Raw genomic sequence first — 12,029 nt, 5'->3', positions numbered from 1 at the left:
GGCTGCTAGAGACATGCAGAAAGAGCAAGTGTGGCAGAATGTGTTCCAAAGCAGCTGGAGCTACCACGGGCTCCGGACAGGCTTATTTTCACTTGGAGAACACAGAAAACACACCAAGGTGCTGCTGCAAGCAAAGTTACAGAGGTTTCCCAGAGTGTTGCTTTTCTCGAGAAAAGAGCGCTTTACAGCGCTTTCTGGCTGCTAGAGACATGCAGAAAGAGCAAGTGTGGCAGAATGTGTTCCAAAGCAGCTGGAGCTACCACGGGCTCCGGACAGGCTTATTTTCACTTGGAGAACACAGAAAACACACCAAGGTGCTGCTGCAAGCAAAGTTACAGAGGTTTCCCAGAGTGTTGCTTTTCTCGAGAAAAGAGCGCTTTACAGCGCTTTCTGGCTGCTAGAGACATGCAGAAAGAGCAAGTGTGGCAGAATGTGTTCCAAAGCAGCTGGAGCTACCACGGGCTCCGGACAGGCTTCTTTTCACTTGGAGAACACAGAAAACACACCAAGGTGCTGCTGCAAGCAAAGTTACAGAGGTTTCCCAGAGTGTTGCTTTTCTCGAGAAAAGAGCGCTTTACAGCGCTTTCTGGCTGCTAGAGACATGCAGAAAGAGCAAGTGTGGCAGAATGTGTTCCAAAGCAGCTGGAGCTACCACGGGCTCCGGACAGGCTTATTTTCACTTGGAGAACACAGAAAACACACCAAGGTGCTGCTGCAAGCAAAGTTACAGAGGTTTCCCAGAGTGTTGCTTTTCTCGAGAAAAGAGCGCTTTACAGCGCTTTCTGGCTGCTAGAGACATGCGGAAAGAGCAAGTGTGGCAGAATGTGTTCCAAAGCAGCTGGAGCTACCACGGGCTCCGGACAGGCTTCTTTTCACTTGGAGAACACAGAAAACACACCAAGGTGCTGCTGCAAGCAAAGTTACAGAGGTTTCCCAGAGTGTTGCTTTTCTCGAGAAAAGAGCGCTTTACAGCGCTTTCTGGCTGCTAGAGACATGCAGAAAGAGCAAGTGTGGCAGAATGTGTTCCAAAGCAGCTGGAGCTACCACGGGCTCCGGACAGGCTTATTTTCACTAGGAGAACACAGAAAACACACCAAGGTGCTGCTGCAAGCAAAGTTACAGAGGTTTCCCAGAGTGTTGCTTTTCTCGAGAAAAGAGCGCTTTACAGCGCTTTCTGGCTGCTAGAGACATGCAGAAAGAGCAAGTGTGGCAGAATGTGTTCCAAAGCAGCTGGAGCTACCACGGGCTCCGGGCAGGCTTATTTTCACTTGGAGAACACAGAAAACACACCAAGGTGCTGCTGCAAGCAAAGTTACAGAGGTTTCCCAGAGTGTTGCTTTTCTCGAGAAAAGAGCGCTTTACAGCGCTTTCTGGCTGCTAGAGACATGCAGAAAGAGCAAGTGTGGCAGAATGTGTTCCAAAGCAGCTGGAGCTACCACGGGCTCCGGACAGGCTTATTTTCACTTGGAGAACACAGAAAACACACCAAGGTGCTGCTGCAAGCAAAGTTACAGAGGTTTCCCAGAGTGTTGCTTTTCTCGAGAAAAGAGCGCTTTACAGCGCTTTCTGGCTGCTAGAGACATGCAGAAAGAGCAAGTGTGGCAGAATGTGTTCCAAAGCAGCTGGAGCTACCACGGGCTCCGGACAGGCTTATTTTCACTTGGAGAACACAGAAAACACACCAAGGTGCTGCTGCAAGCAAAGTTACAGAGGTTTCCCAGAGTGTTGCTTTTCTCGAGAAAAGAGCGCTTTACAGCGCTTTCTGGCTGCTAGAGACATGCAGAAAGAGCAAGTGTGGCAGAATGTGTTCCAAAGCAGCTGGAGCTACCACGGGCTCCGGACAGGCTTATTTTCACTTGGAGAACACAGAAAACACACCAAGGTGCTGCTGCAAGCAAAGTTACAGAGGTTTCCCAGAGTGTTGCTTTTCTCGAGAAAAGAGCGCTTTACAGCGCTTTCTGGCTGCTAGAGACATGCAGAAAGAGCAAGTGTGGCAGAATGTGTTCCAAAGCAGCTGGAGCTACCACGGGCTCCGGACAGGCTTCTTTTCACTTGGAGAACACAGAAAACACACCAAGGTGCTGCTGCAAGCAAAGTTACAGAGGTTTCCCAGAGTGTTGCTTTTCTCGAGAAAAGAGCGCTTTACAGCGCTTTCTGGCTGCTAGAGACATGCAGAAAGAGCAAGTGTGGCAGAATGTGTTCCAAAGCAGCTGGAGCTACCACGGGCTCCGGACAGGCTTATTTTCACTTGGAGAACACAGAAAACACACCAATGTGCTGCTGCAAGCAAAGTTACACAAGTCCCCCAGAGTGTTGCTTTTCTCGAGAAAAGAGCGCTTTACAGCGCTTTCTGGCTGCTAGAGACATGCGGAATGAGCAAGTGTGGCAGAATGTGTTCCAAAGCAGCTGGAGCTACCACGGGCTCCGGACAGGCTTCTTTTCACTTGGAGAACACAGAAAACACACCAAGGTGCTGCTGCAAGCAAAGTTACAGAGGTTTCCCAGAGTGTTGCTTTTCTCGAGAAAAGAGCGCTTTACAGCGCTTTCTGGCTGCTAGAGACATGCAGAAAGAGCAAGTGTGGCAGAATGTGTTCCAAAGCAGCTGGAGCTACCACGGGCTCCGGACAGGCTTATTTTCACTTGGAGAACACAGAAAACACACCAAGGTGCTGCTGCAAGCAAAGTTACAGAGGTTTCCCAGAGTGTTGCTTTTCTCGAGAAAAGAGCGCTTTACAGCGCTTTCTGGCTGCTAGAGACATGCAGAAAGAGCAAGTGTGGCAGAATGTGTTCCAAAGCAGCTGGAGCTACCACGGGCTCCGGACAGGCTTCTTTTCACTTGGAGAACACAGAAAACACACCAAGGTGCTGCTGCAAGCAAAGTTACAGAGGTTTCCCAGAGTGTTGCTTTTCTCGAGAAAAGAGCGCTTTACAGCGCTTTCTGGCTGCTAGAGACATGCAGAAAGAGCAAGTGTGGCAGAATGTGTTCCAAAGCAGCTGGAGCTACCACGGGCTCCGGACAGGCTTCTTTTCACTTGGAGAACACAGAAAACACACCAAGGTGCTGCTGCAAGCAAAGTTACAGAGGTTTCCCAGAGTGTTGCTTTTCTCGAGAAAAGAGCGCTTTACAGCGCTTTCTGGCTGCTAGAGACATGCAGAAAGAGCAAGTGTGGCAGAATGTGTTCCAAAGCAGCTGGAGCTACCACGGGCTCCGGACAGGCTTATTTTCACTTGGAGAACACAGAAAACACACCAAGGTGCTGCTGCAAGCAAAGTTACAGAGGTTTCCCAGAGTGTTGCTTTTCTCGAGAAAAGAGCGCTTTACAGCGCTTTCTGGCTGCTAGAGACATGCAGAAAGAGCAAGTGTGGCAGAATGTGTTCCAAAGCAGCTGGAGCTACCACGGGCTCCGGACAGGCTTATTTTCACTTGGAGAACACAGAAAACACACCAAGGTGCTGCTGCAAGCAAAGTTACAGAAGTCCCCCTGAGTGTTGCTTTTCTGGGCAAAAGAGCGCTTTACAGCGCTTTCTGGCTGCTAGAGACATGCAGAAAGAGCAAGTGTGGCAGAATGTGTTCCAAAGCAGCTGGAGCTACCACGGGCTCCGGACAGGCTTATTTTCACTTGGAGAACACAGAAAACACACCAAGGTGCTGCTGCAAGCAAAGTTACAGAGGTTTCCCAGAGTGTTGCTTTTCTCGAGAAAAGAGCGCTTTACAGCGCTTTCTGGCTGCTAGAGACATGCAGAAAGAGCAAGTGTGGCAGAATGTGTTCCAAAGCAGCTGGAGCTACCACGGGCTCCGGACAGGCTTATTTTCACTTGGAGAACACAGAAAACACACCAAGGTGCTGCTGCAAGCAAAGTTACAGAGGTTTCCCAGAGTGTTGCTTTTCTCGAGAAAAGAGCGCTTTACAGCCCTTTCTGGCTGCTAGACATGCAGAAAGAGCAAGTGTGGCAGAATGTGTTCCAAAGCAGCTGGAGCTACCACGGGCTCCGGACAGGCTTATTTTCACTTGGAGAACACAGAAAACACACCAAGGTGCTGCTGCAAGCAAAGTTACACAAGTCCCCCAGAGTGTTGTTTTTCTCGGGCAAAAGAGCGCTTTACAGGGCTTTCTGGCTGCTAGAGACATGCAGAAAGAGCAAGTGTGGCAGAATGTGTTCCAAAGCAGCTGGAGCTACTTAAAAATGAAAACTACACGCTCAGGTCTGAACCCCTAAAGGGCATGCAATCACTCTCAGTTTTTGTTGCATAAGGGCATGCAGATTGGAACAGTCACCTCTAGTGGCAGATGAATCCATTGTTTTCATTGTAATTGAATTCCAGTCCTTCACTTTATCAGCACAAAAAAAGAGAAAGGAAGTGTTTGCTACATTCTCAGCTTTAGTAAGATAAAAATTAAAAGAATCATCTGCAGATAATCCCTATCTCTTGCTAGCAATCCCATCTGGTATCCTGCTATAATTTCTGACCCATATATAAAGTCTAATTTGTAAGTGTCACAGCCAAGGATGAATGGCTTCAATGTGAAATATTTTTTTTAAAACTCAATTTCAATTGAACTAAGATTCTGCAATCACTGATGTGTTTATATGTGTCAGACTGCTGTCAGTCATTCCTTCCTCCAGATGACTATTGGAACCTCTTAGCCAAATAGCTGCCTAACTTCTCACAGGGCCTCCAGTCTCAAAGCACTAAAAATGTCTACAAATTTCATTAAAAGAGCTGGGCACGTTTAAGAGATTCAGTAACTTACTGAATTCAGTAAGTATGCCGCAGTATCTGCTTCACGCAAAACTCAACTACATTAGGCACAAAAATTGTCTGCGGATGTGGCATTACAGCCGAAAGCTCCAGCTAGGACCCACAGTATTCCAAACTGGAGTGTCCCACAATGGGATATTTAGCCATAAAAGCAAGGTTTCATAGTTACCACTAGGTCACAGAATAATATTCACAGCACCAGTTGAAGAAAGGAAGCAGGATGCAGCTTCAGCATGTTATTTTTCTCTCTTACCTGGCTGGTTGGAAGACTTCACTCCCACTGTATTTGTGCTCTTGCCCTGTCCCAGCAGGCAAGAAGATGTATTAGTTGTTCCTGTTGGACGGATGTTCTCTCCTGAAAACTTCTCAGATGTCCTGGTTATTGCAGTAACAGGAAGGTGGGGCATCTGTAAGGTGACTGCAGGGGCATGGGCTTCAGGGGAAGAAGGTTCCGACATCTGAAAACAGGTCAGTTCACGAGTGACTTTTGCCTGACCTGAATAAAAAACGGGAGAGAGGCAGAAAATTTGCTTGCAGATTTGTAACAAAGTTACAAGCCAATGTCCAGGCAACATTTTACAAATCATTGGACTTAATCCCCTGTGAAACATTGTACCATCTATGTAGCAGAAACAACCCTAGTGCAAGTGATCCTAGCAGCTATCAAACTTACTCTACGTGAATCTCAGCAGGAACAATGTCTATAGATCATTAATATACTAGCATTTGCATTCAGTGAGCTTCTCTTCCTCTGTGCAGCCCTCGCTCCCAATCTCCTGCCCCTGTTAAGGAAGCAGCATTTTTGTTCTTTTCATGGTTTTTCGAAACACTGTATGACTCTCTAAACTGGAGATGGTTAAGTCCTTCCTCCGCTGACGGATGATGGAAGCGGAGGGGTGACTTGCAAGATGTTTTGGATGCAAGACTACAATGGCACCCAGCATAGCAGGCCTTATCACTCGTGTCTCAAGTTAATGCAGCAGTAATAGCCTCTAATTTATGAAACATTATAGCACATGCTTTACAGTAAAGCCAAAGTTTTAGCATTAAACTCGAAATTATGAAATAAAGTGTCGGCGCCACAGGACAATATCCATCCTGAAACTACAGCAAATTCTAACCCTTCCCAAATGTGAGATTTGCTCTATGACTGACAAGATCGTGTACTTTACAGGCAGTGATGCTTCATTTCATGCCCTGTTCCTACCTGATGATGAAGATCGATGCCCATTTTCAATGATGGAAGAACTAAACACTCTTCTAAACTCAGGTTTCTGGTGGTCATCCAGGTCTACGCTCTGTCAGAACAGACAACAGACACGGCAACTAAATTTCAAACGGCAACAAAAGTGAGAAGAGTATCCAGAAACACCTGCCAAGAACAGATCTTCCTCATGCAAGTGACCTCAAAATAAGAAAGGAACAATTACCTAACCCCAGGAGCCAAGGCTGCATACAAAACATTGGCAATGCATAACTTAAATCAATCTTCACACACTTGTCCTTAACAGACCCCAAGCACCTAGGAGGTGTTATCTTTTATTAGATAAAGGTATCACCATCCACTGTGATGGTGATAAACAGAAGACCTTGTGTAACAGTGGAGAAATTGATTGAGATTGCCTGGAATACTGCTCTGCATTTTTTTTTCTATTTGCTGCAGAAAGAAATTACACTGTGAAAACGTATTGTACAAGCATTACAAAGTAATTCCAGTCCTAGCACATTACATATTATATTATAATCTGTAACTTCTGTAAGGATAACTTTTTTTTCCTGGGAAAAGCATAAATTTTCCTCATAATGTCTGTCAATATAATTCCAGAAAAATCAGCCAGGAATTTTTTCGTGGGTTTAGTGGGAAGTTGCCGTTTTGTTTTTTGGGTTTTGTTTGAGTTTTTTGGCTGGCTGGGCTGGGGGTTTTTGGGGGGTTGAAGCGGAACATTAAACCACGAGAAACTGCGCAATTTTTGGCTGCATAACTAAAGGAAGAAGAAAACTGCTTCACGGATGCATGATTACTGCAGTTAAGTTTCCAAGAAGCAGGAGCTACAATTAGTAGTGAGAAATTCTCCAACACGCAGTTCACAAAAAGTCTCATTGATTGTGTAGTTGCATCAACATGTTTTAAATTCTGGAAAAAACCCAATTATTTTGAAACTTTTGTATTTATCAAGAAAATGGTACTGTGTGAGAATACATTCAGTTATCACTAGCTGCCAGGATTGAGAGAATTACAACAAATACTAGTTATAGAAACCATGCAGAGTCAGGACTTCGAAGCTTTTATTGCTGCATTTAGCGCAATTGAGATCCCAGTCAACAATTATTGCCCATATTCACAACTGAAATGTAAAGCATAGCTAATGCAGCTCCCTAGAATCTACCCATGGTATACAGTTAGAACCGTTTAGCCATTCATGTCAGCCATTATGACCTGAATGTGAAGAATGCCTGTGCAGGCTGTAAACATCAATCTACTTTTATAAGCTGGGGAGGTGTGGGTGAGTAAAATCGTCAAACGACATAGTCATTGCAAAGGTCACGCAGCATTCTACACACTGCACTGGCTTTCTAATGCAATGACAAGTCCTGCATTACCTTATTTCATGCAAACCCGACCGCTATGGTTTGGCTAACGGTGCCAAAAGATAAACTGATACCAGGCTGGAGGATGGGGAAGAAGGCCCACGTGCTGACAGAACAGTGGGATCAGATTCTGATGTGCATTTAGTGGTGTCAGGCTGAAGTACTTTCAAAATCCACTTTGGAGATGCCAAGATTCTGACAAACCCATGTGTTTAGCAACACTTCTATCAGGGGTGGTCACATAGATTATAAATAGCAGAGTGATAACTACATATATCTGTACTTCATAATAAAAAGCACTCATTTGTACAACTCATGTGACAACAACACGAAGAACTGGTCAAGTTGAAGAAAAGAAAGTGAACACTAATATTTCAGATGCCTTATCCAAGCCTGCTTGCAGAACTAATCTCTGTGTAGCTCAGATCTCCACGTAATGGATGATAAGACTTTCCATAGTTGTAGGGCCGCTGGAATTCCTTCTTTGCTGCAAAGAAGTTATACTTTGGAGATCCATAACCGGAAGCTGCAATTATTGCAAGCCAGTGGCAAAAACTCAACACGTTCAGAAAAAGTAAGCGCCAGATCACAAGATTAGAAACAAAAGAAATATCACTTATTTCCTCGCTGAACCTCTAAGGTGCATGTCTGTTATGTCTTCAAGATTTTGTCCACAACAAGGTCAATTTCTAGAAGGATGACAGACACAAATGATACTACTCTCTCAAATGAGAGATTTCAGTCATTCAGTGTCTTTCATAAAACCACCAGCTACCACAAGGGTCACAATAAAAGTCATCGGCTCTAGAAATGCTGTTTATCTAGGAGAAGTACATCCACAGAAAGGTTTGGGTCAGAAGGGATAGTAAAGATCACCCTGTTTCAACCCCTTGCCACGCACAGGGATTCCACGCATCAGATCGGGTTGCTCGGGAGCCCATTCTGGCCTCAAACACTGACAGGGATGGGTCATCCACAACTTCCCTGGGCAACCTGTGCTTCACCACCCTCTGAATGAACAGTTTCTTCCTAACAACCAATCTAACCCACCCTCTTTCAGTTTAAAACCATTGCCCCTCGTCCTGTTGCTATCTGCCTGTACAAAAACAAGTCCCTCACCCCCCTTTTTGTAAGCCCCCTAAAGTACTCAAAGGTCGCAATGAAGTCTCCCTGAAGCCTTCTCTTCTCCAGGCTGAACAACTCCAGCTCTCTAAGCTTATCTTTGCTGGAAATACGTAGGTCATTATGTACACCTGAGTCACGTCTTATGCAGTTACTCACAGGCTGACTAACTGCTGGGTGCCATTGGGTCACCAGGGAGCCAATGGGAAAGTTTAGACCTTCATAGGTGGTCATAGCCAGCTATCTCTCTCTCTCTGCAGCTTTGACCACTGCAGGCAGACTCTCTGCAGCCGTCTGTCCAACAGACAGAAACTTCTCTGACGGTTTTAAAACAGAACACCCTTAAAGTACTTTTAGTCCTCCCTCTTAACAAAGGCATCACACTCAATCACAAAAACTACGGAAATATCATAACTTGCAAAGCTCCTGCCAAAATGTAAAATCAGATCAAGAACAACAAAAAAGATATCAAAACTCTTCTTTTGTAAGTGCTCAGTAGCTCAGGTATGGCTCCACGATCCAGATTTTCAAAACTAACTCTTCAAATATCTCCTATTTTCCACCTTTGTGGAAGCAGCTCTCAAGATTCTGGTCTAGTTAAGAGAGCTGAATTGAAGGCTGGTATCAAACCAACAGGAAGACTCACCTCCAAATCAGAACAGCTAATGGCCATTTAAAATTTCACCTAAACCAGCTTTTAGACCACTGTATAACAGCTTTCGAGGACATCATAGCAGAAACTGCCGAGATTAAAATTAAATGGAGATTTGTGTCCTTACTTCTGAACTATGCTTGGAACTCCCTGGATTCATTTTTTCCCCCCCAGTTAAATTACCATGAAAAAATCTAGCAATATTAGAAAATAATGGTTCAGATACCAAAGATGCTCAGAATCTCCAGTATCTAATTAATGCTGCATCAACCACACAGTAAAAAGGAATTCAACTGATAAATCTTTTCGGGAGCAAAAGAGCTCGTCTTGGTTTGCTGCTATTTCCAGGTCAGTATTATTTGCTTCTCATATCTCACACTTACGTAGAAGTATTTACTAAGATAAAAGTATCATCAGTTTTACCATAGATATTCATGTTTCTGAAAACATACACAGTGCCATTTATGTTATTCCATTTGAAATGTTTTGGTCATATAACCAGAAACTGGAATCAACTGAAGGAACAGTGTTCATTACAGAGAACGCAGGTGACTGGCACAGCAACCAAAGCTCGCTCTTTTGCCATTTGTGTGCAGCCACATCAGAACCTGACCCACAAATTCATGTTTTCACTGCACAAATTTGGTGTGTATAGCTGTAGCGGCACCTCCCATAGTTCTCAGTACTGAAATTCCCTTTTGGTCAGCTCTGCTAACTTGGGAACTTCTCCAACCTAAATTGTTGGGAGGGCACTGAATAACGATCAGCACCTAATTGATCTTCCCTGAACCCTCAAAGCAAAGCAGGAGGGTACTCACACAAACAAAAGCTCATACTGAGCTTTAACATGGACACGGATACCTAAAGCTGGACATTACCGTAACATTGACGCGAGATTCTCCATACTGGGAAGTATACTAGACCGTGAAATGGAACGGGGAACAACAATCCCTTGTCCCTTCCGTATCACCCAGCTTACACCTATTCCTTGCAATATAAGCAAGCGTGGATAGCTCCGCAGAACAGAAAGGAAGCAGTCTATAAATTGTATGGATGGTGTTTACCTTTTTCACATGGGGGGAAAAGTGGCAGTTTCTACAATGTATCAAACGGCAGCTTTACCTTTTACCCAGAGGTAGGAAGCCCAATGTCCGCATTCACGGGTCAGTAGGAATGAAGAGGGCAGGAATGCAATACAGACTCTCTGCTCATTCCCAATTCTAGTGAATTTAATTTCCAAGCTTTTACTTTTTAACTCCAAGTCTGCATAGACCGCAGACCAGTTTTTTAAGCTTCAACAGTCTTAAACCCCCCTCAAGACATGCTTAACCAAGAGGACCTAAACAAGCTGTCTAAACAAGCTGTCATCTGTGAAAGCCAAGTCTCTGGTACCCCGGTTTTATGTGCCCAAATCACAGCGTACTGTCCGGTAGTACTCTCCTGGCATCAAGGTTTGCACAGGAACTCTCAACTCTTCTCGCAGAGACAGACACTGAAAAAGGATTACATAAAACATCTCAGTACCAGATGAGCTTTCCACTAAGTGGTGTTTCTATGCGCCACGCGTTACAACGTTCTGTTACACTGCAGGAAGTTTTATCACTGGGAGGAATGACTGACTACGTCTGTGCGAGTTTAGCTACCACTGACCCCGCGCCGCAGAAGAGGAACTCCGTGTCCTTAAACGTTACCCCGTGCCAACGCAGTCTGGCAACAGTCGTGAAGTATCCTCTTATGCATGCCCTTGGCCCTCCCTCCTGCCATCTCCCAGGCCGCTTACTTGGCTCCGGCCAGCGACCGCTAGCTTGGCACGACTGGAGAATGTGTCGTCGGCCGAACCTTGCCCCGGCGAGCCGGGCCCCACGGCCGCCTCGTTCACCCAGTCCTGCGGCAGCCCCGCCGACCGGCCCAGGGCCTCCACCTGCCGAGACAGGCGCTCCAGCTGTACCCGCAGGCGCAGGTTCTCCTGCTGCAGCTCAGAGACAGCGTGTGCCAGGGGGCTGGCGAGGCGCAGCACCTCCTCCACCTGCCGGCCTACCCCCTGCTTGAACAGCTGGATGTCCACATGGATGTCCCGGACGGCGCCCCGCAGCGTGTCCTCATAGCGTCCCAGGCCGTCACAGACGGTCTGAGCCTCCCGGCTGTTCAGATCCTCGATCTCGCCGGCCATGGTGTCCACGGGCCGCAGGCTACGCGGGCAAGGACGGAGGGGCTCGGGAGCGGCCAGCGGCGGAAGCCTGATCGTCTCCCCGCTCGCCGCCGCCTGTCCTTCTCTTCGAGAGCTCCCTGTGCCTCCTGGCGGCCCTGACCCGGCCCCCGGCGCCGCCGGGCACGGCCCGCTCTCCTGGGGCGCAGGAGGCACAGAAGCGGCGCGAGTGGCGCGGCTGCAAGGTCCGCCCCGCTCCGTGTTCACTCCTTCAGAGGGGGAGATGGAATTTGGGGAGGCAATGGTGGAACAAGCCGGGAGAAGGGGCGGGGCCACGGGCTCGTTCACAGCTGCCCAGGGACTTTAGGGCCCGAGAGGGCCGGGCGCTGCGGGCTGCGGGTGGGGCCGCGGGAGCGAGACGGCACGAAGCGGGCGCCAGCGCCGGGCTGGGTGAAGGAAGAAGTGGGAGATGTGGGTCGGAAAGGAATAGGAGAGAGACAGAACGAGGGGAGGAGCGGTTAGTACCAGAGCCTTCCCAAGTTGCTTGGTCGATGACCATGTGAAAGTATGCACAGGCTGTCTCTTTCGCGGGAACTCGGGGGCAAAAGTAAAAGAGAAAGGCCTTTGAGGGCATAGAGACAGAAATGCACGCACATACACCCTTAGACAAACCGCCAAGTTGCTGCCCATGAAAGCGCAGAAACTCATAACCGGCATGTTCACACTTAAACGTTTCCCATACTAGGCTGCAATTCGAT

At 46.9% G+C, this 12,029-nt stretch overlaps 1 protein-coding gene across 1 annotated transcript; it reads right to left on the bottom strand.

The window, feature by feature from the left end:
* Positions 1 to 5,015: 5,015 nt before the first annotated feature.
* On the bottom strand, positions 5,016 to 11,525 carry LOC310906580 (smoothelin-like protein 2; the record flags this gene model as incomplete). Its single annotated transcript, XM_083885319.1, has 3 exons — positions 10,906 to 11,525; positions 5,970 to 6,060; positions 5,016 to 5,258 (listed from the first exon to the last, which is right to left on the bottom strand). Coding segments are annotated over exons 1-3 (724 nt in total), but the record flags the coding sequence as incomplete, so codon positions are not given.
* Between the last annotated feature and the right edge of the window lie 504 nt (positions 11,526 to 12,029).

Source organism: Zosterops lateralis (genome assembly GCF_965231275.1).
Source record: "Zosterops lateralis genome assembly, contig: HAP1_HAP1_SCAFFOLD_298, whole genome shotgun sequence".
In the NCBI taxonomy this organism is placed as follows: Eukaryota; Metazoa; Chordata; class Aves; order Passeriformes; family Zosteropidae; genus Zosterops; species Zosterops lateralis.
The sequence above is the reverse complement of the archived record's forward strand: the minus strand, read 5'-3'. Positions and strand labels throughout refer to the sequence as shown.